Source organism: Coregonus clupeaformis, chromosome 17, assembly GCF_020615455.1.
Source record: "Coregonus clupeaformis isolate EN_2021a chromosome 17, ASM2061545v1, whole genome shotgun sequence".
Taxonomy (NCBI): Eukaryota; Metazoa; Chordata; class Actinopteri; order Salmoniformes; family Salmonidae; genus Coregonus; species Coregonus clupeaformis.
Genome location: NC_059208.1, coordinates 43,788,073 through 43,815,525, shown reverse-complemented (window position 1 = coordinate 43,815,525; position 27,453 = coordinate 43,788,073). Strand labels below are relative to the sequence as shown.

General features: G+C 42.4%; 1 protein-coding gene across 4 annotated transcripts in view; it reads left to right on the top strand.

The window, feature by feature from the left end:
* Positions 1–776: 776 nt before the first annotated feature.
* LOC121586492 (collagen alpha-1(XIV) chain) overlaps positions 777–27,453 on the top strand; it is a 110,794-nt gene continuing 84,117 nt past the window's right edge. The window contains exons 1-7 of one of the 4 annotated variants that reach the window (XM_041903210.2): positions 777–1,117; positions 3,542–3,667; positions 5,974–6,090; positions 13,111–13,251; positions 13,411–13,515; positions 26,654–26,806; positions 27,133–27,252. In XM_041903210.2, coding sequence (XP_041759144.2) covers positions 3,577–3,667; positions 5,974–6,090; positions 13,111–13,251; positions 13,411–13,515; positions 26,654–26,806; positions 27,133–27,252 — 727 coding nt within the window. In that variant the 5' untranslated portion in view covers positions 777–1,117; positions 3,542–3,576. The remainder of the gene's footprint in view (positions 1,118–3,541; positions 3,668–5,973; positions 6,091–13,110; positions 13,252–13,410; positions 13,516–26,653; positions 26,807–27,132; positions 27,253–27,453) is intronic. The other 3 variants (XM_041903208.2, XM_041903209.2, XM_041903211.2) reach the window with 3 other exon arrangements.

The following is a 27,453-nucleotide window of genomic DNA, read 5'->3' as shown; positions in this document are numbered from 1 at the left end:
TATCTGATATCCTTGGGATGTCCCTACCCCATTGAAGTTGACATTTAAAATGGTTAAGGTAAGGATTAAGGTTAGGGCTAGGTAAGGGTTATTGTTAAGGAGGGGTTAAGGTTAGGGTTAGGGTTTAGGGTAGGGACGTCCCAAGGATACCGGATTGCACTGACCTCTTAACTTGACACAGATAGGGGCCTATTATGAAAGGCATTAACACATTTGATGTGGTCAATATAGGTAGTTAGTTAATTTTTTTAACAAAGTCACTTTCCAGAAATTATTATATCTCTTACCCAACCGATCAAATACAATATAGACTGATGGTACATATTTTAGTTGCATAAGCATAAGATTGATAGACACTTTCATACATGTCCCATTGCATATTGAGCCAAGAACAACTAGCTGCAACCTGATGATAGTGATGGCAAGATAGATGGAATGGAAACAAATAATAGAGCAGAGATGAGGATGGAGATAGTATTATAAATTGAAACCTTGAAACCTGAAATTGTTGACATATTCAGGTCTTGAGAGGACTAGGCTACTCAGAAACCAGGCAGGTAAAAGGTTGACAGTTAAATATTGTTGTTGTAGGCCTACATAACAACACTTATGTGTGTGTGTGTAATATAATAATAATAATAATAATAATAATAATAATAATAATAATAATAATAATAATAATAACATAGACTATGCTAAATTACCATATGGCTACCAGATTAAGCTACCTCTAATGTTTCAGCCACATCAGTGAAGAATTGCGCGCAGGTAGCGCTCGTGCTGACCAGAAGCGCGCGAAAATTACATACCTTAAAAAAAGCAAACCAACGAGGAGTAAAAACAGGTAGCCTACCCTGGGGGCGGTCAGAACAGAATTCATATTTCGTAGCTTGTCACCTCTTTTATATTGGCTGCCGCCGAAACACATTAAACGAGGTGAAGGAATGAATCGCTCAAGGGATGGGTGAATGAATAGCTGCACGGGATACACCCACCTTCGCAAGTCTGAATCTGAAGGAGCGCGAGCTGAAGATAGTTTGCCAACAGCCGGCGAAGGAAGACACAGAGGAAGGGTCCTTTGGGAGCAATATTACCTGTAAACATATGTTTTGAAAAGGTATGAGATATTTTCTTTAGTTTGGGATAAAGTCAGTGTTTAATTACAGCACATATAAAGTAGAAGTGGTCGGAAGTGGAACCTCACGTTCATGCGACAGTGGACGTGGGGGCGCGTTTGACAATATATGCTAATTTGATTTGGTCAATTTACTATATCTGTTTTTGTACTTCGTCAATACTGTTTGTTTATCATATTTATAATTAAAATATAATGTACAGCCGTTTTCCATTTTTACCTAAGTCTGTAGGCCTACACGAACCATCATCAAGGATAGTGGACTACTACTGTGGTTTACCTGTAGGTTAGCCTACTCTTACACCTTCAGTTTGTCATAATGGCAAGATTAGAAGGCTATTTAGGTAAATTGATTAGGCACGGCGATTTGAAGTGCTGCTTTGAAATGCCAGCTAGCCTAATGACGAAGTATTCCTATTGAAGTGTTTGCATAAGTTTGAGATAAAGGTGTGACATCATGCTTATCTATTTTTTACATCCTTCATTTGTTTGAGAAAATACTACTGCCACAGTACTCTGCAGGAGCAAAGATCCTTTGAATGATTTTTGGGTGTCATTATGGTTTAGATGCTTTGATGAGTTTATTCTTTCCAAAATTATTTGAAGGTTATCAATGATATTCATAAAATTGCTCTATAACTTCTAGGGATGTACAACTTTCCCTTTCAGGACGATTCGATACGTATCTAGATACATGGGCTCCGATATGATACAGGAACGATACGTTTTATTTTGAAACGATTCGTGCAATTCGGTTTGATTAGAGAACAAATCGATGCGATTCGGTTCGATGTGATACGATTTTATGCACTAACATTTGTTGCATAAACACATTCATTTTTCATTATAAACTCAAATCTGCTGCTGATGGAGCTCATGAGCTGGGCCTCTCTGAGCTGGATCTGTCTGAGCTGACTTCTGTGTGTGTGTGTGTGTGTGTAGTGTGGTGTGTGTAAATGATGTATGTCTATGGTGTACTGTATGTACTACTGTATGTAGCCACCTGAGCTGAGCAATAAGGGAGACTAGGCATCTATCATCCCACTACCACTATCAGATTAGGGGGGCAATGTAGCCTATGTTTTTTGTTGTTTAGCTATGACATAGCCAATGAATATATAGCACAATTTTGGATTTCACCCCCATCTCAAAATGGAATGTTTTTGACCATTTGGAAGTTTTTATGGAGGGATCTTCTCTTCTCCTCTTGCTTCGGCCATACAGTGTGCCTCAGTGATTACTGTCCTCATAATGAAATCATCAACTTTACCCTGTATATCTAAAAATAACCATATACACAGATTGTTTAAAGCAAAACTACAAGAACTATTGCTGATGGTAAACCTGAACAGTTATAATAAAATATATTGTAGTAAGCCCCGTTCAGCAGGTATAGCCAGATGAGAGTGTCCACTGGGCACAGACATCAGTTCAATGTCTAGTTTTGATTTACATTTGGTTGAGTTTTCAACTAACGTGAATTCAATGTAATTTTGTAAATTATAATAATCACCATGTCATTGGATTATGGTTAAAAGTTGGGTGAAAGAAAGACAAAATGCCATTACGTTGATACATTTTTGCAAATGCAAATCAGTTTTTTTTACGTTGATACAACGTCATTACATAGATTTTTTTGGTTGAAATTCCGGTAAAACACCATTTTCAACAGCGCATAGATAACAATAACCTAGCAAATTACATAGGTTGTCACTCAACTAATAAAGCCTAATATCACACATGCAAGACATTTTAGCGTTTCAATTCTGATGTGCACAATGCGCAATTTCACTAAGCTGCTGATATTGCCTGGGGTTGTTCCGCATACAAAATGACTTGTAGACCAATGACTACAAGACACAGTTACATGCAGTTTCACACTGAAGGAGAGCATGCATCAGTTGTCACAAAATATGAGGTATTTTCAGAAATAATTTAATATGAGCAAAAAAAAATGGTGAACCGGCGATTCGTAATATTTGAATCGATTTTCTGACCGATACATGCTTCATTTGGATCGGTTTGGGGTCCGCAGACCGAAGCACTTGTATCTTAAATCGGGACCTATACATATCGGTGAATCGTTACATCCCTAAATACTTCTCCAAATCCACGCCTTATTATGAAATTGCATTAAAGGGATCGTTTGAGATTTTGGCAATTAATCTCTTTATCTACTTCCCCAGAGTCAGATGAACTTGTGGATTACATTTTTATGTCTCTGCATCCCGTAGGAAGGAAGTTAGCTGTAGTTTCGCAAGCCAATGCTAACTAGCGTCAGCGCAATGACTGAAAGTCTACACGATTTCCAGTCAAGCTGTTCTTATAGACTTCCTTTAATAACGGAACTTATCTATTTATTTTCAATAGCATCAGGCATTGTCATTCCATTTGATGTCTCGTCAGGTTTTCTGAGCGCCTCTCCTATACCAGTGTGAAGGATGCCGGCTACAGGACTGATGACGTGGGTATGGAGTCATCTACTCTGTCTGGCTCTTATCTCTCTCTCACCTGCACCAGCTCAGGGTCAAGGTAAACACAATCATATAGGCTGCTTCTTATCCTCTGTCGTCCCGCGTGTGTCTTTTTGATGTGCAGCTTTTGTCGAAGCATTTATCTTTGTGTCACTGTCACTTTGTGATTATTTTACTTCAACGGGAAAAGTCACTATTTTCTGGTAATATAAGTTCATTTTTGTGTGTAAAATCACATCATTAACATTCAATTTGCAGTTGACTCAAGTGTTTTGAGAATATGCTTTGACATGAACTACCTACCGTTATGGTCTTTCCCCATATAGCCAATGTTGCAAAAAATATCTGCCTTTGGGCTTATCCTTGTTGATGTGAAGACAAACAAGAACTGCACCCTCAAACAGCTGCAGTTTGTTTATCTGGGCTTGTCTTGACACCGTTGCCCAGTCCTCAAGTGAAACGAACCAAAGCATTCCTGTGCTAAGCGTGCACTCTGCACTGTGCTAACCTGGGCTACAGCATAGTGCCGCTTTGAGTTGTATTGTAGCGTTACACCTTGGACAGCATCCATTGTCGGCAGAACCATTGTCGGCAGAAGCATTCTGCTCTGAAGGACCGCCCTCTTGTTTAAAGTAAACAACCTGTCCTTTTTACAGGTCAGAGTTCAAAGTGTACTGTCAGTGGGCTTCAATAGAAGTTTCCTTCAAAGTGCGCTAAAGAGGTTTAACTGAACGCATCCGGCCCTTGAGGCGATAGACAAGGGAGGGATGTCTGGGAACACAGGTCACTGTCACCCAATGGCATGTGGCCACATGCCCATCCCTACAGTGTCAGCATCTCACCCAATATGGCACTTCTTATAACTAATTCTTACATATGAATTAAAATGCATTAAACTTTCTGTATCTGACTTCCAAACTTCCCATGGGTACTTGAGGCCTCTTAAACCCTCCGCAGCCTGCTGGCTGTTTGCACAAGACGGCTATGAAAAATATATGAGAACTTAAGCCCATTTTCACACAGGCAAGTCCTTTGTCTTGGAGATGTTGTTTACCAAGCGTACTACTAGTCTGAGACGTCAGTTCTGGAAATTTCCTGTCTCACTGTACATGGTGATGCATCAAGTCTCTAAAGGTTTAAAAAAAAAAAAACACTCACAAACACACATGCTAATTCTCTCACTCGGGAAATGACATTCTTCAGAGAATATCTTTTTTTCAGAGAGAGTTAAGCCCTGCTGAATACCCACCCCCCATTTTCAGGTTGGTGAGCTCAGTACAGTATTATTTTTCGCCTGTTTGCACCATGTACCATCTCCGGGCTCTTTACCTTCCGATGAGTTACTCCATTCTATGTGCTTGGTTGTATTCTTTCCATACCTACATCAATGTCTCCAAATATATTCCCATACATACATCATTATTCTGTATGTTTCAACTGCAGAGCTTTGCTCTCATTTATGTCAGTCATAGTGAAGGTATTTAAAGAATACATTGTTTCCTGCTCCTAATGAGGACACAAACACGACCAGTTTGTGGGACTGTTTGCAACACTTTCCATTATTACAAAATTGGATGGGAATGTTTATTTTGTATTTTTTCTCTGGGATTTGGTCATGCCTAGTATTAACTACTGTGCGGAGCTGATGGGATGTTGACCCAAGAGGAAGTGGTGAAGTGGTATATAGTTCTACTTGCAGATAGATATCTTCTTGAAGACAGGAATAGATGCTATTCCAGTGCCTTTCCCTTTGTCGCTGCTGCAATTTAAAAAAAGTCACATTCTCCTCTGAAAAGTCCTCAAAGTAAAGAGCACACTCTTTGTAATACACTCTCAATTCGACTGCTCCAGCCAAATGCAATCATGATGAGACCGGGGATGGTACTTTGATGCTGAGATAAGTGCTGCACAAAAGACCCCCCTCCAAAAGAGATATGAGAGCTATCAATGGCAAAGGGAGAGAATGTGACTGCTTTTTTTGTGACATCTGTGGCACTCTTTGAATCTGTATCTTTTTTATTTGGCCAAGATACAATCTTTTAGGACTGTTGAAACACAGATGGAGTGCCTGTTACCTCGCCAAACTCTGGCTGGAGTTCAATCTAGCTGCTAACTGTTTCATAATCACTTTTAACTGGGGAATCTCAAGTTTCATGCATTTTGATTGGCAAAAAATCCCCAAACCTTTCACACTCTACTAGTTAATGAATTGGGACTGTTTTTTCAAAGAACATTGGTTTTTACGCTTGATTGAATCCCAACCACTGTCTTGGTGTCATATTAACCATGCATTCAATATTACAAACTCTTCTTGAGTTAGTCAGTTATTGTTAAAAACGGTGTTTTGTTGATTTTTTTGTCTAGGTGCCACCCCACGAAGACTTCGTTTCAAAGTCCTGAGCGCAACCCAGTTGCATGTGTCATGGAAAGAGCCTAAAGGAGACTTTGAAAGCTACAGATTTATTTATAGCACACAATCAGGTAAGGTCCAGCAATGTTACGAACAAGTTACGATTCGGCCCTGAAGGACTACGCTTTCTAACTTATGTTCCGTGTTTCACAAACAGCTTCATACTTGCAGTGTAGAAAACATACAGTTGAAGTTGGAAGTTTACATACGCCTTAGCCAAATACATTGAAACTCAGTTTTTCACAATTCCGGACATTTAATCCTAGTAAAATGTCCCTGTCTTAGGTCAGTTAGGATCACCACTTTATTTTAAGAATGTGAAATGTCAGAATAATAGTAGAGAGAATGATTTATTTCAGCTTTTATTTCTTTCATCACATTCCCAGTGGGTCAGAGGTTTACATACACTCAATTAGTCTTTGGTAATATTGCCTTTACATTGTTTAACTTGGGTCAAACGTGTCGGGTAGCCTTCCACAAGCTTCCCACAATAAGTTGGGTGAATTTTGGCCCATTCCTCCTGACAGAGCTGGTGTAACTGAGTCAGGTTTGTTGGCCTCCTTGCTCGCACACGCTTTTTCAGTTCTGCCCCCAAATTTTCTATAGGATTGAGGTCAGGGCTTTGTGATGGCCACTCCAATACCTTGACTTTGTTGTCATTAAGCCATTTTACCACAACTTTGGAAGTATGCTTGGGGTCATTGTCCATTTGGAAGACCAATTTGCGACCAAGCTTTAACTCCCTGACTGATGTCTTGAGATGTTGCTTCAATATATCCACATAATTTTCCTTCCTCATGATACCATCTATTTTGTGAAGTGCACCAGTTCCTCCTGCAGCAAAGCACCCCCACAGCATGATGCTGCCACCCCTGTGCTTCACGGTTGGGATGGTGTTCTTCAGCTTGCAAGCCCCACCTTTTTCCTCCAAATATAACGATGGTCCTTATGGCCAAACAGTTCTATTTTTGTTTCATCAGACCAGAGGAAATTTCTCCAAAAAGTACGATCTTTGTCCCCATGTGCAGTTGCAAACCGTAGTCTGGGTTTTTTGTGGCGGTTTTGGAGCCGTGGCTTCTTCCTTGCTGAGCGGCATTTCAGGTTATGTCGATATAGGACTCGTTTTACTGTGGATATAGATACTTTTGTACCTGTTTCCTCCAGCATCTTCACAAGGTCCTTTGCTGTTGTTCTGGGATTGATTTGCACTTTTCGCACCAAAGTACGTTAATCTCTAGGAGACAGAACGTGTCTCCTTCCTGAGCGGTATGACGGATGCGTGGTCCCATGGTGTTTATACTTGCGTACTATTGTTTGTACAGATTAACGTGGTACCTTCAGGCGTTTGGAAATTGCTCCCAAGGATGAACCAGACTTGTGGAGGTATACAATTTTTTTCTGAGGTCTTGGCTGATTTCTTTTGATTTTCCCATGATGTCAAGCAAAGAGGCACTGAGTTTGAAGGTAGGCCTTGAAATACATCGACAGGTACACCTCCAATTGACTCAAATGATGTCAATTAGCCTATCAGAAGCTTCTAAAGCCATGACATCATTTTCTGGAATTTTCCAAGCTGTTTAAAGGCACAGTCAACTTAGTGTATGTAAACTTCTGACCCACTGGAATTGTGATACAGTGAATTATACGTGAAATAATCTGTCTGTAAACAATTGTTGGAAAAATTACTTGTGTCATGCACAAAGTAGATGTCCTAACCGACTTGCCAAAACTATAGTTTGTTAAAAAGAAATTTGTGGAGTGGTTGATAAACAAGTTTTAATGACTCCAACTCCAACTGTAGGACTGAATCATTTTAATATGTTTGGTGGAGCGAGTCTTTGGTAACCAGACAAGAGGCACTTTTTGGAAATGGGGATGGATACAAGCCGAATGGAGTTTGCACTGCTGGTAGGCCTATGTGAATTGTGAATAATGCAAAAGCATGACGGCAAAAGCCTCACAAGTAGACAATTATTTTAGAAAACTTTTATGGATAGGCTTCTTGGCTAATGCATGAAATACACCCGACGCATTGCTGTTGAAACAGCTTTCGTTATAGTAAGCCTAGGGTAAGGGTGGCCTCCTGACAGCTTGAGCCGGCCCACTGCCTCAAGCTCAACCTCAACAAGACGGAACTGCTCTTCCTCCTATTTCTTTATAAGTTTTATCAAGAACCTTAAGCTGAAACTAGTCTAGCTGCAACCGAATGGCTACTTGCTATTAGCCACCGTTAGCGTCTTCACCATTGTCCGTGGCCTGCACTACCCACCAGCCAGCTCTAGCTCTAGCCTGGACAATTTGTCGGCCAGTCTGCACAGCGTGCTATCGACCCAGAGCATATCGGATTTTCTGCCGGAATCACTGGACCCTAGCGCCGGATCATCGCAACCAGCTAGCTGCAACCAAATGGCTGTTGTCGTTGGCTAATTACCATTGCCCCTTAGCAAGCACCAGTTAGCCTTGAGCTAGCCTCGAGCCAGGCCCATCTCCCGGCTATCTACCTCTCTGTCAACCGGACGGGACCTCCTAGTGTTGACACGGAGCCCCGCTGATCCAACACGACTGGTTTGCCGATGAAATCGTCTGATGTGGTTTCAACAGGCTTCCCGTTACGACGTCGACCACGAAGATCTATCTGCTAGCCCCGGCCCGCTAACACACGCAAGCCAGGCCTCTTGCTCGCCAGTGCTGTAGCAGCCCCCGAACTACCTCCGAACTCTCCTATTGCTGTTGACCGGACCTTATGATAACTCAGCTAAACAGCTGATGCCTGCTGGACTGTTCCTTTATACGGTACGGTTTATGTTTAGCCTCAGCCCAAACCTTGTCGCCATTACCAGCTGTTGTCTTAGCTCTCTCGAATAACACCTGTGATTGCTTTATGCCTCTCTCCCATGTCAATATGCCTTGCTTATTGCTGTTTCGGTTATTTCTTATTGTACTATTTCACTGTAGAGCCCCCAGCCCAGCTCAACCTGCCTTAGACAGCTCCTTTGTCCCACCCCCGACTCAATCGGTGCCTCCAGTGATGCTATCTCCTTCATCGTTACCCAACGCTTAGGTTTACCTCCACTGTACTCATATCCTTCCATATCCTTGTCTGTACATAATGCCCTGAATCTATTCTACAACGCCCGGAAATCTGCCCCTTTTTTTCTCTGTACCCAACGCACTAGAAGACCAGTTCTTAAAGCCTTTAGCCGTATCCTTATTCTACTCCTCCTCTGTTCCTCTGGTGATGTAGAGGTTAACCCAGGCCCTGTAGCCCCCAGTATCACTCCTACTCCCCAGGCGTTATCATTTGTTGACTTCTGTAACCGTAAAAGCCTTGGTTTCTTGCACGTTAACATCCGAAGCCTCCTTCCTAAGTTTGAGTTATTCACTGCGTTAGCACACTCCGCCTGATGTTCTAGCAGTGTTTGAATCCTGGCTTAGGAAGGCCACCAAAAAAAAATTAATAAAAAAATACAACATTTTCTGTCTCGATAGAACTGCCAAAGGGGGTGGGGTTGCAATCTACTGTAGAGATAGCCTGCAGAGCTCTATCATACTATCCAGGTCTGTGCCCAAACAGTTTGAGCTTCTACTTCAAAAAATCCACCTTTCCAGAAATAAGTCTCTCACTGTTGCCGCTTGCTACAGACCCCCCTCAGCCCCCAGCTGTGCCCTGAACACCATATGTGAATTGATTGTCCCCATCTATCCTCAGAGTTCGTACTGCTTGGTGACCTAAACTGGGATATGCTTAACACCCCGGCCAACCTATAATCTAAACTAGATGCCCTCAATCTCACACAAATGATCAACGAACCTACCAGGTACAACCCAAAATCTGTAAACATGGGCACCCTCATAGATATCATCCTGACAAATTTACCCTCTAAATACACCTCCGCTGTCTTCAACCAGGATCTCAGCGATCACTGCCTTATTGCCTGCATCCGTAATGGGTCCGCGGTCAAACGACCACCCCTCATCACTGTCAAACGCTCCCTAAAACACTTTAGTGAGTAGGCCTTTCTAATTGACCTGGCCCGGGTATCCTGGATGGATATTGACCTCATTCCGTCAGTAGAGGATGCCTGGTTGTTCTTTAAAAGTGCTTTCCTCTCAATCTTAAATAAGCATGCCCCATTCAAAAAATTCAGAACTAAGAACAGATATAGCCCCTGGTTCTCCTCAGACTTGACTGCCCATGACCAGCACAAAAACATCCTGCGGCGTACTGCATTAGCATCAAACAGCCCCCGCGATATGCAACTTTTCAGGGAAGTCAGGAACCAATATACACAATTAGTTAGGAGAGCAAAGGCTAGCTTTTTCAAACAGAAATTTGCATCCTGTAGCACTAACTCCAAAAAGTTTTGGGACACTTGTAAAGTCCATGGAGAATAAGAGCACCCCCTCCCAACTGCCCACTGCACTGAGGCTAGGAAACACTAAATCTACAATAATCGAGAATTTCAATAAGCATTTTGCTACGGCTGGCCATGCTTTCCACCTGGCTACCACTACCCGGGCCACCAGCTCTGCACCCTCCGCTGCAACTTGCCTGTGCAAATACCTAGGTGTCTGGTTAGACTGTAAACTCTCCTTCCAGACTCACATTTAGTTGATCTCCAATCAAAAGTTAGATCTAGAATCGGCTTCCTATTTCGCAACAAAGCCTCCTTCACTCATGCTACCAAACATGCCCTCGTAAAACTGACTATCCTACCGATCCCTGACTTCGGCGATGTCATTTACAAAATAGCCTCCAACACTCTACTCAGCAAATTGGATGTAGTCTATCACAGTGCCATCCGTTTTGTCACCAAAGCCCCATATACTACCCACCATTGTGACCTGTACGTTCTTGTTGGCTGGCCCTCATTACATATTCGTCGCAAAACCCACTGGCTCCAGGTCATCTATAAATCACTGCTAGGCAAATCCCTGACTTATCTTAGCTCACTGGTCACCATAGCAACACCCACACGTAGTCTGCGCTCCAGCAGGTATATTTCACTGGTCATCCCCAAAGCCAACACCTCCTTTGGCCGCCATTCCTTCCAGTTCTCTGCTGCCAATGACTGGAACGAAATGCAAAAATCTCTGAAGCTGGAGACTCTTATCTCCCTCACTAACTTTAGGCGTCAGTTGTCAGAGCAGCTTACCGATCACTGCACCTGTACCCAGCCCATCTGTAATTAGCCCATCCAACTACCTCATCCCCATATTGTTATTTATTTTGCTAATTTGCACCCCAGTATCTCTATTTGTACATCATCTTTTGCACATCTATCATTCCAGTGTTAATACGAAATTGTAACTATTTTGCACTATGGCCTATTTATTTATTGCCTTACCTCCATAATTTACTACATTCGCACACACTGTATATATATTTTCTGTTGTATTTTTGACTTTATGTTTTGTTTACCCCATATATAACTCTGTGTTGTTGTTTTTATCGCACTGCTTTGCTTTATCTTGGCCAGGTCGCAGTTGTAAATGAGAACTTGTTCTCAACTGGCTTACCTGGTTAAATAAAGGTTAAATAAAAATTAATAAAATAAATGTCACCCTGCTCCTCCGCACACTCCATTGGCTTCCAGTCGAAGCTCGCATCCACTACAAGACCAAGAGGAAATGCCCCTCCCTACCTTCAGGCTATGCTCAAACCCTACACCCCAACCCGAGCATTCCGTTCTGCCACATCAGGTCTCTTGGCCCTCCCACCCCTACGGGAGGGCAGCTCCCGCTCAGCCCAGTCCAAGCTCTTCTCTGTCCTGGCACCCCAATGGTGGAACCAGCTTCCCCCTGACGCTAGGACAGCAGAGTCCCTGCCCATCTTCCGAAAACAACTGAAACCCTACCTCTTCAAACAGTATCTTAAATAATCCTCCTCACCTTCTATTTGACTATTTGGCGAATGCATTGGGCAGGACATAAAAACAGCCTTCATTGGGCAGGACATAAAAACAGCCTTCATTGGCAGGACATAAAAACAGCCCCCCCCCCAGCTCTGACTCTGCTGATAGCTACGTTATTGAGGAAAATTTAATTTTGTATGCCTGTGATATGTGGTTGTCCCACCTAGCTATCTAAAGATGAATGCACTAACTGTAAGTCGTTCTGGATAAGAGCGTCTGCTAAATGACTAAAATGTAAATATATACAGAGTGTGTTGTATGAACACAGACATTTTGCTGAAAAGATAGTAAAATATCAGTGCTTTTCAAGTATGCTGCTGTACATTCGGAAGTATTGGTCAAGATTGTTTGAATCATTCATAGGGGTGCATCTAAGGTCTAGTTGTGTCAGATAAGGCCTCCATAATACCTATGAATTACCTATGATGGGCGCATCCCTCACAAAATATATTTTTTAATCATCTTTAAGCAAGACCTGACAAGACTTGACACCCCCATTTCTACAACATGCCTACACACTTCCATTTGCAACATGTTGCCTTCAGGCCATGCTTAGCAGATATATCAAAATAGTAATAAAGGAGGAACTGTACGTGTCAGTGAACACAGTTAAAGACGAGTGTGAAATGTCAGGATAATTGTAATTCCGTAGTTCTGTTCTGATATGCAAAACAAGAATGATGAAACCTAAGGTCAATGCATAAATAGTGCATTTTAGCTACATTCCCTTAAGTTCTCATCTGCCAGTCTCGATTTATAGAAATTGATTTAGAATCAGTAGGCTACACAGTGAGTGAATTCTCTCCTTTTTATTTGAGTCCCAACTGAGTGTCTCCATGTCCTGTGGGTACTGCTTAAAATAATTCAGGTGTGTTGGAACACTGAGGCCTCTCTTTACTTGTCCTGCAGCAGCCGCTGAGCCACTGCCCAGTTCATTTACTGCCGATATACCCCCCCGTATCCAGTAGTATCCTGCATTGCAACATCAAATGTCATTCCTGACATTCCACCTGAAAAGGAGATTTCAAAATAGTCAAAATATCCAAAAAGTATATTTCTATTATGGTAACTCATTTTTAATAGAATGCATTTAATAAACAATCAGAACACAAGTGAAAACAATTTCTTGAATATTGACAAAGTTTGGTCTTCTTTGTTACTTTCTCCCAATTACAGATGCAGAGGAGACTGAACTAGATGTGTCAAAGAAGGAAGCCAAAGTGATCATAGACTTTGACCCCAGCAAGTTATACACAGTCAAGGTCACTGCTGTGAAAGGTGCTCAGGAGAGCAAGCCACTTCTAGGAACATTTGAGGGTGAGAAGAGCCTTATACCTTTTACAAATTATTCTACGATTTCAGGAGGTTTATTCAAAGGAAATAGCTGGTCTGTGTGATTGCCATTGTTCCAACATATTTGACAAAATGTATTCTACAGTATAATGTGTCAATGGAAATGTGTTTGGTTTGTTTCAGCCCAACTTTCAGAGCCTGACAATAAGAACGTACAGCCCCAGAATGTACGACCCAAGAACCAGAAAGACACCAGTGTCACCGAGGAGAACAATGAGATATCTGAAGGTAAGTATGGAATGTATGAGTGACCAACCTCTGAAATCTGGAAATTGCCATGGCTCAGTCTTCAAATCGCAACACAAACCTGGATTTCAACCAAGATTTCAACATAGAGAAGATTAGCTTGATGACACACAGGTAAGTTGAAGCTCCAAAGGCCTCTTGGTTGGTGCTGAGGCTATACCTGGTGGTGGAGTGGACTGCTGTACATTTTTAATTGGGAGTGGATGCGACAATTAGAAAACATTGCCCTTGTGATGTTTTTGTTTGAACTTTTCTGAAGAAGAAAGGCCTTGAATGTGATCCTCATTCTCGCTCACTCCTTGGAGCAAGAACTGCAATGTGCTTCATTTCAAGTGGACTTTGAAGGAAAGTCCAGGGCTGGAAAATGGTCAGTTAAAAGTAAGTCTACATTGGATCCCAGTATACAAAACTTGTAATTGGACTTCAAGACACCAGAGGCACCACAGGCACTGTCTTGTGGTCCTGAATCAGAAAGAGCCTGAGTGGATCTGATTAAACCAAAAGCACTGGACATTGAAGCATTTTGGAGCAATGATCTACTAGTGATTGCTGTGTTCTGCAAAACCAAGGTAAGCCTAAACTGTTTTCCTTTTAAAATGAGCATGAAGTTGTTATAAATCTGTTATGATAAATGAGAATTTATAAAAAAACAGGAATGACAAAGTTTACAACCAGTCATCATGGCACTGATACAAAGCTGTAATGTCATAGGAATCTACAGCTATGTCTCAGGGCTAATACTGTATAGGAGGATTCAGCCCCAACTGAAATAACATCTGTCAGGGTAAAGGTTATGTATGCAATAGTTGCAGAGGTATTTTAACATGCCCTTCCAGTTGAGTTCAAACAGATAAAAGAGACCTAAGGGACTAAATATTGATTATTTGCACAGGATTGATCTCAAAGTGTCTGCCACATTATTCCTCCTTGTCTGTATCCAGCATCAATATTAAAAAAAACAGGGATATTGTAAGAGCTGTCGGTGGGCTGAAACAGGCTATTAGTGGGAGATTTAGGAGTTTGTTTTCAGACAAAGATAGTAACAGTGTTTATGAAACTCCTGTGGTGTGTGTGTCTCATGGTGACTTGGATCGTCTGTGCTTCTGGCATAAAGAGCTATGATTTGGCCGAGGTGTCAAAAAGTGTTTGAGGAGGGAAGGCTTTGTAGTTATGGGGTGTGGTGTAAGGATCCCTGTGGTGCTTTGAGGTCTGCGATGGATCACCTGCAGGCTCTTAAAATGCTGGAATTGCCTATGAGTAAAAGACAGAAGGGGGAAACTAACTCAGCTATAATGATGCTGCTTTGCTTTCTCCCTCACTCTCTAGCTTCTTCTCTCTTTCTCTCTCTTTTTCCACCTCTTTCTTTCCCTCTCAAGCTCTCATTTCTTCCTCCTCACTGTTTCTCTCCATTTTCTCTTCCTCCCTCCCTCTCTCTCTCCCTCCCTCTCTCTCTCCACTCTCCCTTTCTCTCTCCATTGCATGTAGACAGTTGACACAGGCAGCTAGCTCCTTGCCCACACTTGCAGAATACCATTGCTATGTTATCATGGGGCCCATTCTTGGATGGCTCCAGCCTTGCTAAGTAAACCCACTATAGCTCCCTGCATGCCTGGGTGTGCAGGGATACCAGAGGGCATACAGGTGTGGCAGAAGCCAAAGTCCCACACAACCTAGCACTTAGCTCCACGCCTACCCTCTCTGAACTGGGCCCAGGAAGGATATTAGACCCCAATATTTATGCCCTAATTGAAACTGCTGGGGCCATGCTCGGCAGAGTCGGCGCTTCCGGCGGTGACGGTGGTGTCATAAGGGACACATACAGGTAATTAAGGCCGGATGACTCATGCGTCGCCATGGCAGCGCTTATGTTGTGCAGTGGCCGGGGTTTGGGACCGAGGCTCAGTGTTGATTGACACATTTTTGAGCGAAAGGTAATTGGTGTCAGTCAGTGAAGGGATAAAATGGCATAGTTTATGTATGCCACATTGATTTTCAGCCCCTTTTGGCTCTAGATGACTATATGGGTATGGGCGTGTGTCGTGTGGTATATTACACTGCCATAACATTATCATAGGCATTACTTAACCTCTTTTAATTTATTTCCAGTTATGTTTTCATTCTACAGTGCCTTCGGAAAGTATTCAGACCCCTTGACTTTCCACATTTTGTAACGTTACAGCCTTATTCTAAAATGGATGAAATAAATACAAATCCTCAGCAATCTACACACAATACCCCATAATAGCAAAGCGAAAACAGGTTTTCAGAAATGTTTGCAAAAAAATATCTATATAAGGTCCCACAGTTGACAATGCATGTCAGAGCAAAAACCAAGCCAAGAGGTCGAAGGAACTGTCCGTAGAGCTCCAAGACAGGATTGTGTCGAGGCACAGATCTGGGGAAGGGTGCAGAAAAATGTCTGCTGCCTTGAAGGTCCCCAAGAACACATTAGCCTCCATCATTCTTAAATGGAAGAAGTTTGCAACCACCAAGACTCTTCCTAGAGCTGGCCGCCCGGCCAAACTGAGCAATCGGGGGAGAAGGGCCTTGGTCAGGGAGGTGACCAAGAACCCGATGGTCACTCTGACAGAGCTCTAGAGTTCCTCTGTGGAGATGGGAGAACCTTCCAGAAGGACAACCATCTCTGCAGCACTCCACCAATCAGGCCTTTATGGTAGAGTGGTCAGACGGATGCCACTACTCATTAAAAGGCACATGACAGCCCGCTTGGAGTTTGCCAAAAGGCACCTAAAGACTCTCAGACCATAAGAAACAAGATTCTCTGGTCTGATGAAACCAAGATTGAACTCTTTGGCCTGAATGCCAAGCGCCACGTCTGGAGGAAACCTGGCACCATCCCTACGGTGAAGCATGGTGGTGACAGGCTCATGCTGTGGGGATGTTTTTCATTGGCAGGGACTGGGAGACTAGTCAGGATCGAGGCAAAGATGAACAGAGCAAAATACAGAGAGATCCTTGATGAAAACCTGCTCCAGAGTGCTTAGAACCTCAGACTGGGGCGAAGGTTCACCTTCCAACAGGACAACGACCCTAAGCACTCAGCCAAGACAACGCAGGTGTAGCTTCGGGACAAGTCTCTGAATGTTCTTGAGTGGCCCAGCCAGAGCCCGGACTTGAACCAGATCTCTGGAGAGACCTGAAAATAGCTGTGCAGCGACGCTCCCCATCCAACCTGACAGAGCTTGAGAGGCTCTGCAGAGAAGAATGGGAGAAACTCCCCAAGTACAGGTGTGCCAAACATGTAGCGTCATACCCAAAAAGACTTGAGGCTGTAATCGCTGCCAAAGGCGCTTCAACAAAGTACTGAGTAAAGGATCTGAATACTTATGTAAATGTGATATTTCAGTTTTTTATTTTTTAATAAATTAGCAAACATTTCTAAAAACCTGTTTTTGCTTTGTCATTATGGGGTATTGTGTGTAGATTGATGAGGGGGGAAAATAATGTAATCAATTTTAGAATAAGGCTGTAACCTAACAAAATGTGGAAAAAGTCAAGGGGTCTGAATACTTTCCGAAGGCACTGTATATGCAGCGGCATAAGCAGTTACCAGTACATCAGAACCAATAACCGCAACCAGTACCAGACCATATCCTTTACCTTTCAGCTAGACTGCTTTCAGTTCCCGCTGGCTACATTGCTACCTGCTCAAGTTAGCGCAGATAGCATTAGCTTATCATCCGCCCTGTCGCTTGAGGGTCAAGGAGGATATTACGCGTCCTCAATGTCCCTTAACTAGCAGGTGGTTGGGGATGTGGTGCTGCCAGACAGTATTACGCTGTGATGACATGGCCCATTTGTTTAACTTTAATTACACGGTCATTTGTTCACAAGGAGGTAATTGGACTGTATCCGGAGAGGCCGGTGAGATAATGAAATCACAGCTTGCTCCTGATGTCCCCCACTCATCAGGGGACCCTAACGCGCTGTAGTGTAGCCCCCAGGAACCACAGGTTATATTTTAAGCATGGAAGACTTTTAGTGGTCTCCAGTAGCCTACAGGCAGGGCTGCTTAGAGGACAGAGATGTTTTCTCTAAGCTCATGAATAACAGCTAAGAGATGGGGACAGAAGAAGTAATGGTAGTGGTGTCTTTTGAGGCAATGTTTAGTGAAGGAGGAGGTCGTTATTTAGATTTTTTGTTGATTAAGATGCGATTAAATATCTGTGCAGTAGTGGATTTTTTTTTGACCATTTGCCTTGTAAAATAGCATAAATTCAGCACTAACAGGAGCAAACTAGTGTTTTGAAGCATGGCTTACTTTCCTAATTCTCTTGGCTGTCTGCAAAACACAGTATTTTCATAAGACATATAAGCAACCCGAGGTAAAATAATGTAGCTACAGGATCTCTAACCATGGACACAGTCACAGTTTTTTAAAGGCTGAACTAGTATAACTGTTGGAATTCTCTGTTCAGTGTCAAAGGCACAGGATTCCCTCAGTGTTCATTTATAATTCCCTATAATTAATTAGTTTGGTAACAGACTGTACAGTACCTTTGATATCCAGCCATAATGCTGTCCATGTAAGACACGCAGGAACACTGTAATGAAATGGAAATAATTTGATGGGCAAATGGAGATTTGAAACTTTTATGCTGGACACTTGGGATACTGCTTCCTATTGAGTGACAGGCATTATTGACATTTTAGTCATTTAGCAGACGCTCTTATCCAGAGCGACTTACAGTTAGTGAGTGCATACATTATTCGTATCTTATTTTTGCATACTGGCCCCCCATGGGAATCGAACCCACAACCCTGCCGTTGCAAACACCATGCTCTACCAACTGAGCTACATCCCTGCCGGCCATTCCCTCCCCTACCCTGGATGACGCTGGGCCAATTGTGCGCCGGATTCGAACCAGGATCTCTAGTGGCACAGCTAGCACTGCGATGCAGTGCCTTAGATCACTGCGCCACTCGGGAGATTATGTCATTATGTCATTCATATCATGGTGTTATAGCAGGTTTTATAACAGTTTCATACAAAAAAAATTCACTTTGCTGGCTCGGTCTGTCGGCTTGTGGTGAAAGGAGTTCACAGCTAATTTCTTGCAATTCTACACATTTTGCCATAGGGTGGAGACAAATATTTGCAGTTTTTAATATGATATCTGATGATCAATGGTGGCCCCCAGGTTGGTAATTCAACCATGATTACTAAAAATGTTGATAGCTGGACGCTAGACTAACAATCCAATCAAAATAATGTTAGCTGACATGGGCTAATTGAGTGACTGTCTTGACTGACATAACAAGAGAAAAACTGCTGATGCACAACCACATTTTGAAATTGCACCATGTGTATTCTACTATTGATCTACGGGCCTACAAAAGGGGGGCCGCGGTCCGCCAGTTGCCCATCCCTGCTCTAGCTGATGCATATACAGACAACTGCAAACTTACACCATACATTATGTACAGAATCAGCAATAAACAAACAACTCAACGCAATGTCATTTCCCCATGCTACAAATCACGATGAACGATGAATCATCAAAGCATGCCTCATCGCAGACGGATGCACTGTTGATATAGCCAAATTAAAAGTGAGCAAAATAGTGCTGTAGCCTAGACTGAGAGAGAGTCTGGCATTCCATTAATGCAAGTGCATGCTTTTCTGAGTTATGAAGCGTGGAGCAAAAGCTCCATCAATGGAATTTGACATTCAGACAGAGTAATTTGGAGTCCCAAGTGGAAATGGAAGGGTTAGGAATGTGACAGGTGACGAATGCTCTCAGGCAGGTAGGCAGGCACAAGTTTAAAGGTACCTAGTTAACCCCCTCCAGAGAAAAAATGGCACGTGATCACGTCCATATTGTCAGGTGGAATGGGCCTCTGTTGACCAGCATCATTCATTAGGTGGACGTGTTTAGCCTTGGAGGCTTGGACCAGTTTTCTTATAAAGAAAATGGGATGTTTCCTTTGTTTTTATTGGTTTTGATTGTGGGTGAGTGAGTGAGTGAGTGAGTGAGGGAGAGTACACTTTCTGAGATGTCACACGCACACACACACACCTGCCAGGTGTGTGAGTCAGTGTGGCTGTCACATCCCCCAACTCCTCCAGTCTGTCGTTAATTGTTTCTAGCGACAGAAGTGCATTTGAATATTCGAAGGATGCGTCTGACTTACAGTAATTTCCCCCGGGTCCCCACGACAACGTCTGAACGTTGTCACATTGTCTGTTCATTGTTCTGTTCTCTGCCGGATGGTGCTGACAGATAAACGAGTAACATCCTCGCTCGGTCGACAGCGCGGCCCTTTCTTCATATGCCACATCGCCTCACAATCACGAAGCCAGTACCCAGAGGTGAGGCTTTACCTGTTCCATTCTGCCCCAGTCGCTGTAGTCACATCACTCACTGGGAGTGGGGCCGTAGGGCCTCTACGCTTTAACATCTTCACAAATAAGCTTATGGTATGAGAAAGTATGATGGAAAATATGCAGACAGAAGGCCATACGTTCTGTAGACACATTTTTGATTTTATTGGACAAAAGGTTTTAAAGAAGGAGATTTTTCTGTCACAACAACGTCAGTTTTAAGTTGATTCTTTTTAAATTACCCATCAAAAAACATTAGCCTATTCCTGCATTGTTTAGAGAAATGCATGAGGGAAAATCCAGCTTGATCCCCTAGAGAATTATGAATGCCATAGAGACCTATCGTAATCTGATATCAATGGACCAGTATGAACCACACACCATCCCATCACTATTAATAAGGCACTGCCCATATCTAATGCCTTACATATTTCAGCCACATATTCCATATACTAGCATAGAATTAAGAGAAAAGTAGCATCGCTATATTGAGGCTTGTATTATTGGGTCTAGTCCGTGAGATGCCTGTGGGAGGGAATCATGGAGATTCCTCCTTATATACTGAACAAAAATAAACGCAACATGCAACAATTTCAAAGATTTTACCGAGTTACAGTTGTATAAAGGAATCAGTCAATTAATTAGGCCCTAATCTATGGATTTCACATGACTGGGAATACAGATATGCATCTGTTGGTCACAGATACCTTTAGAAAAAGGTAGGGGCGTGGATCAGAAAACCAGTCAGTATCTGGTGTGACCACCATTTGCCTCATGCAGCGCAACACATCTTCTTCGCATAGAGTTGATCAGGCTGTTGATTGTGGCCTGTGGAATGTTGTCCCACTCCTCTTCAATGACTGTGCGAAGTTGGTGGACATTGGCGAGAACTGGAACACGCTTTCGTACACGCCGCTCCAGAGCATCCCAAACATGCTCAATGGGTGACATGCAGGCCATGGAAGAACAGGGACATTTTCAGCTTCCAGGAATTGTGTACAGATCCTTGCGACATGGGGCCATGCATTATCATGTTGAAACATGAGGTGATGGCAGCTGATGAATGGCACAACAATGGGCCTCAGGATCTCGTCATGGTATCTCTGTGCATTCAGATTGCCACCGATAAAATGCAACGCGTGATCTGCGGTGGTGAGGCTGGTTGGACGTACTGCCAAATTCTCTAAAACGATGTTGGACGTGGCTTATGGTAGAGAAATGAACATTAAATTCAAAATCTGAGACATCTGTGTTGCGTGACAAAACTGCACTTTTATTGTCCCCAGCACAAAGTGCATATGTGTAATGATCATGCTGTTTAATCAGCTTCTTGATATGCCACACCTGTCAGGTATATGGATTATCTTGGTAAAGGAGAAATGCTCACTAACAGGGATGTAAACACATTTGTGCACAACATTTGAGAGAAATAAGCTACTTGTGCGTATGGAAAATGTCTGGGATCTTTTATTTCAACTCATGAAACATGGGACCTACATTTTAAATGTTGCGTTTATATTTATGTTCAGTGTAGTTTGGTCTGCATGATTTCATTATTCTCCTGTATGGTAGAGCTCCTCAGAGACAGCTCCTGTGAATAATGTCAACCCTATGAGATGATTAGGGTTTGATTTGCCACTGGGGTAGGAGGGCTGGTGTTGAGCTCCACTGGCTGATCACATCTATTATTGTCAGAGGGACCACTGGCTGATCACATCTATTATTGTCAGAGGGAGCTAGTTTGTTTGGAGTAGTTGCATACATTCATGGTATATGTGACAGGATTTTATATTTCTTACTTGCTTATTTACACTGAGTGTACAAAACATTAGGAACACCATCCTAATCTTGAGTTGCGCCCCCTTTTGCCCTTAGAACAGCCTAAATTCGTCGGGACATGGACTCTACAAGATATCGAAAGCGTTCCACAGGGATGCTGGCCCATGTTGACTCCAATGCTTCCCACAGTTGTGTCAAGTTGGCTGGATGTCCTTTGGGTGGTGGACCATTCTTAATACACACTGGGGGCCAGTATGAAAAAAAAAAAAAAGAAACATGTATGCACTCACTAACTGTAAGTCGCTCTGGATAAGAGTGTCTGCTAAATGACAAAAATGTAAATGAAACTGTTGACAGCAGCGTTGCAGTTCTTGACACACTCAAACCGGTGTGCCTGGCACCTACTACCATACCCCATTCAAAGGCACTTAAATCTTTTGTCTTGCACATTCACCCTCTTAATGGAACACATACACAATCCATGTCTCAACTGTCTTAAGGCTTAAAAGTCCTCCTTTAACCTGTCTCCTCCCCTTCCTCTACACTGATTTAAGTGGATTTAACAAGGGATCATAGCTTTCACCTGGATTCACCTGTTCAATCTATGTCATGGAAATAACATGTTTTGTACACTCATTGTATAGGAATAAGCAAGTATGTGTGTGTATACAGTACCAGTCAAAAGTTTGGACACACCTACTCATTCAAGGGTTTTTCTTTATTTTTACTATTTTCTACATTGTAGAATAATAGTGAAGACATCAAAACTATGAAATAACACATATGGAATCATGTAGTAACCAAAAAAGTGTTAAACAAATCAAAATATATGTTATATTTTAGATTCTTCAAAGTAGCAACCCTTTGCCTTGATGACAGCTTTGCACACTCTTGGCATTCTCTCAACCAGCTTCATGAGGTAGTCACCTGGAATGCATTTCAAAAAATAGGTGTGCCTTGTTCAAAGTTAATTTGTGGAATTTATTTCCTTCCTAATGCGTTTGAGACAATCAGTTGTGTTGTGACAAGGTAGGTGGGGTATACAGAAGATAGGCCTATTTGGTAAAAGACCAAGTCCATATTATGGCAAGAACAGCTCAAATAAGCAAAGAGAAACGACAGTCCATCATTACTTTAAGACATGAAGGTCAGTCAATACAGAACATTTCAGTGCAGTGCAGTGCAGTCGCAAAAACCATCAAGCGCTATGATGAAACTAGCTCTCATGAGGACCGCCACAGGAAAGGAAGACCCAGAGTTACCTCTGCTGCAGGAGATAAGTTAATTAGAGTTACCAGCCTCAGAAATTGCAGCCCAAATAAATGCTTCGCAGAGTTCAAGTAACAGACACATCTCAACATCAACTGTTCAGAGGAGGCTGTGTGAATCAGGCGTTTATGGTCGAATTGCTGCAAAAAAACACTACTAAAGGACACCAATAAGAAGAAGAGACTTGCTTGGGCCAAGAAACACGAGCAATAGACATTAGACCGGTGGAAATCTGTCCTTTGGTTCCAACCGCCGTGTCTTTGTGAGATGCAGAGTAGGTGAACGGATGATCTCCACATGTGTGGTTCCCCCCGTGAAGCATGGAGGAGGAGGTGTGATGGTGTGGGGGTGTTTTGCTGGTGACACTGTCTGTGATGTATTTAGAATTCAAGGCACACTTAACCAGCATGGCTAGCACAGCATTCTGCAGCGATACGCTATCCCATCTGGTTTGCGCTTAGTGGGACTATCATTTGTTTTTCAACAGGACAATGACCCAACGCACCTCCAGGCTGTGTAAGGGCTATTTGACCAAGAAGGAGAGTGATGGAGTGCTGCATCAGATGACCTGGCCTCCACAATCACCCGACCTCAACCCAATTGAGATGGTTTGGGATGAGTTGGACCGCTGAGTGAAGGAAAAGCAGCCAACAAGTGCTCAGCATATGTGGGAACTCCTTCAAGACTGTTGGATAAGCATTCCAGGTGAAGCTGGTTGAGAGAATGCCAAAAATTTGCAAAGCAGTCATCAAGGCAAAGGGTGGCTACTTTGAAGAACCTAAAATATAAACTATATTTTGATTTGTTTAACACTTTTGGTTACTACATGATTCCATATGTGTTATTTCATCGTTTTGATGTCTTCACTATTATTCTACAATGTAGAAAATAGTAAAAATAAAGAAAAACCCTTGAATGAGTAGGTGTGTCCAAACTTTTGACTGGTACTGTATATGTGTGCGTACGTGTCACTTTTGTCATGCACAGCTTTCACTAATCAATCACTTTAACCCTGCCATGTTCATACTGTAGTTTAATGAGCAGACCTTTGAGGTTATCTGTCTAGTGGACATACACGTGTGGAATCTGCTACTAGCTGCTGCACACAACTATTTTGCCCTTTCATGTTTTTGAAGAGGAATGTTAGGCCCTTTGCTTGAAGCGATGGTGACTTCTGTCCTCTGTGTGTGTAAATTACACACATTATAAATCTGGATGTGGATGAGAGACCGGTGCATGGATCAGCTTTGACATGGAGGAATGGGAATTCTTGGCTCCATCTCCCCCTAGGCGTTACTGCAGTCGCCTTAAACCTGACCCCGCCTTGGCCTTGACTGTTGACCCTGTGACCCGTCAGAGCCACAAGCGCCTGAGGTCCTCCACTAATAGCTATGTTCTAATATAATATCTCCCTCCCCCTTTCAACCCTCCCTCTTTCTCCATTCTTACTATCCCCTCTACCTTTCAGTGTCCTTCTCCTATCCCTCTGTCTGTATAGTGTTTACCACTCTCTCCTCCCTCTGTCCTCCTATACCTCTCTTGGAAAGGTGGCATCCTATGACGGTGCCACGTTGAAAGTCACTGAGCTCGTCAGTAAGGCCATTCTACTGCCAATGTTTGTCTATAGAGATTGCATGCCTGTGTGCTCGATTTTATACACCTGTCAGGAACTGGTGTGGCTGAAATAGCCGAATCCACTAATTTGAAGGGGTGTCCACATACTTTCTTATATATAGTGTATTTAGGAAAACTGGTTTGAATGTGAAGCCACCTGTTCTGACACCTGCTCAGTGTAGTGATAGGTCTTCTAGAGATGTCTCATTCTACTTCTCTCTCTCTCTCTCTCTCTCTCTCTCTCTCTCTCTCTCTCTCTCTCTCTCTCTCCTCTCTCTCTCTCTCTCTCTCTCTCTCTCTCTCTCTCTCTCTCTCTCTCTCTCTCTCTCTCTCTCTCTCTCTCTCTCTCTCTCTCTCTCTCTCTCTCTCTCTCTCTCTCTCTCTCTCTCTCTCTCTCTCTCTCTCTCTCTCTCTCTCTCTCTCTCTCTCTCTCTCTCTCTCTCTCTCTCTCTCTCTCTCTCTCTCTCTCTCTCTCTCTCTCTCTCTCTCTCTTCCCACTTCTCCCTCCCCTTCTCCCACCATCTATCCACTTGGCTATGTTTGCTGCCCTGCTATTAAAGGCACTCAGACAATGCTCTTTCATTCACTCGAAAATGCTGCCCTGCCCTTCAATTAAATGTTCAGAAAACAGAATGCTCTTTTGGGAGGTTATTTTATGAGGTTGACACACATAAAGCACTTCATACTGTAAAGTTATTTGATGTTGTTTTATTTCCTTTACTAAGGTCTATTATGCTGAGATATTGATTGGTTTGGAAACTGAAATTTCAGGACTGTACAGACTTGTAGGAAGTGATAGACCACTCTGTTTCTGTCAATAGCAAATTAAATGACTCTTTAAAAAATGCAGTTCCACTCTAGATTGCGTAAACAAGTATTTTTTCTACATCTGAGGGATAAGATGGTTATTGAATTATATTATATATTTTCCAACCAACATAGTATGTACACCTGTTTAATTTGTGTATGTTTTGCATGGATTTGATAACCGAAACCACACCTTTTTGATTGTAATATTGTTTAAGTGATGATCTCTACATTGCCTTTATGTACTGTACTATATTTCCTCTCTCCCCAGAGGTAGAGCAAAGCATCCAGAAGATATCTGTCCTCTCAACTCAGACGGAATATGTGTGCCACTGCAGCTGTGTGCATTGAATGCTCAATCGGAAAAGTGGCACACACCACCTACAGCCAATTTAGAATCTGAAATCAATCATTGTAATCCACCATAAAGCGTGATGGAATGCTGGATCACTTTTACAGTATTTTGCTTTTAAACAATAAACTGCTGCCCTATTCCAGTTATCTGTGTCTTTGCTGGTCACCCAATTTTACAATTCTCACACACAACAATTGGTATAGGAGAAATATACTGTACAAAAAAATATCTTGATTCTGGGAAAATTATTTCTTAGATTCTGAAAGTCTGACAGTTTTCTGAACTGTGAAAGTCAGAGTTTCTTTCCTGAACTTAAGAGACATACAGTATTCAATGCAGGTTTGTGCATATCCTGCAAAAACCTTCTGAATCCACACAGAGAGAGAGTTCTGGCTCAATGGCTTTCACTCATGTCTGTTTATGGTCTAATGACAGGCCTCTCTACTTTAATGGATTGGCACAGATTGTGAGAAGAGGCATAATGATATATATTATTATGTGACAAGCTATGGATCATAGAGTGTTCAAATAAAATGTCACCTAATCAAGACATATTTTCTCTTCATTGACTGGTGTATTCATAAGCACTAGCATTATTTTGCATGAATTATTAACTAAATTGTCCATCAGGGAATTTTGTGGAAAGATGGATTGAACTGAATAAACAAATGCTTTGGACCTAAGCTGCACTTCAAATAATATATATATATATATATATATATATATATATATATATATATATTTTTTTATCATGATAACATTGTAATTGTTTGATGTTTGATTCAGTTTACCAGTATTTGAGTTACTCTCTTCAGTGACCTTACTTTCCCCATTATGCTACAGCAGTGGTGTGTTGTATATTCTTGTGTTTTATCTAGGCTAATGTTTTAATGCTTTGTCATTAGTATGTTGGTATAAACATATCTGGTCTGTATGTCTTTCCCTTACAGAGCAGTTCATGTGTAAGACCCCGGCCATAGCGGATATTGTGATCCTGGTGGACGGATCATGGAGTATCGGTCGGATAAACTTCCGTCTGGTTCGCATGTTCCTGGAGAATCTGGTTAGCGCCTTCCATGTGGAGTTTGACAAGACCCGGATAGGTGAGGAAACAATCTGTCAGCCATTTTACTGGTTTCTTTATCATCCTCATTGGTGATGTTGTTTCCCTATCATTGTCATCATCATTATAATTATAAGCATGTGAAAGCAGCATTGCTAAAGCGCTCATGATTAGATGGTGATAGCCAATTAGCCATATGGTGATGGCCATAGCCTTTCTATTCCACCCACTCGAGTCACAGATACTGTCGTTCTGTGTTGTTGTGTTTCATCTGGGTAATAAATTATTAGCTGCTCATCAGTACAATAACAGCGTGTGATTGTGTGTTGAGAGAAGCTACCCTGAGTGTTGATTCCCTTTGCACAGGTCTGGCCCAGTACAGTGGTGACCCCAGGATTGAGTGGCACCTGAACACTTTCACCACCAAAGAAGCAGTCATCGACGCTGTGAAGAACCTGCCCTACAAAGGAGGGAACACACTGACGGGTACTGGAAAGGAATCCTTTCTTCCTCTGTACTCTGTAATACTACTGATCTCCACATAATACACATTACCCACACGGCACAAATTACGCTCATAATGTTATTCTACCACATTGTATTAGATAACCTGATTGACAATCCGTTTTCCATTACATTTTGACCATATCTTAGACATTTAGCCAGGCAACCCAATAACCCAACAAA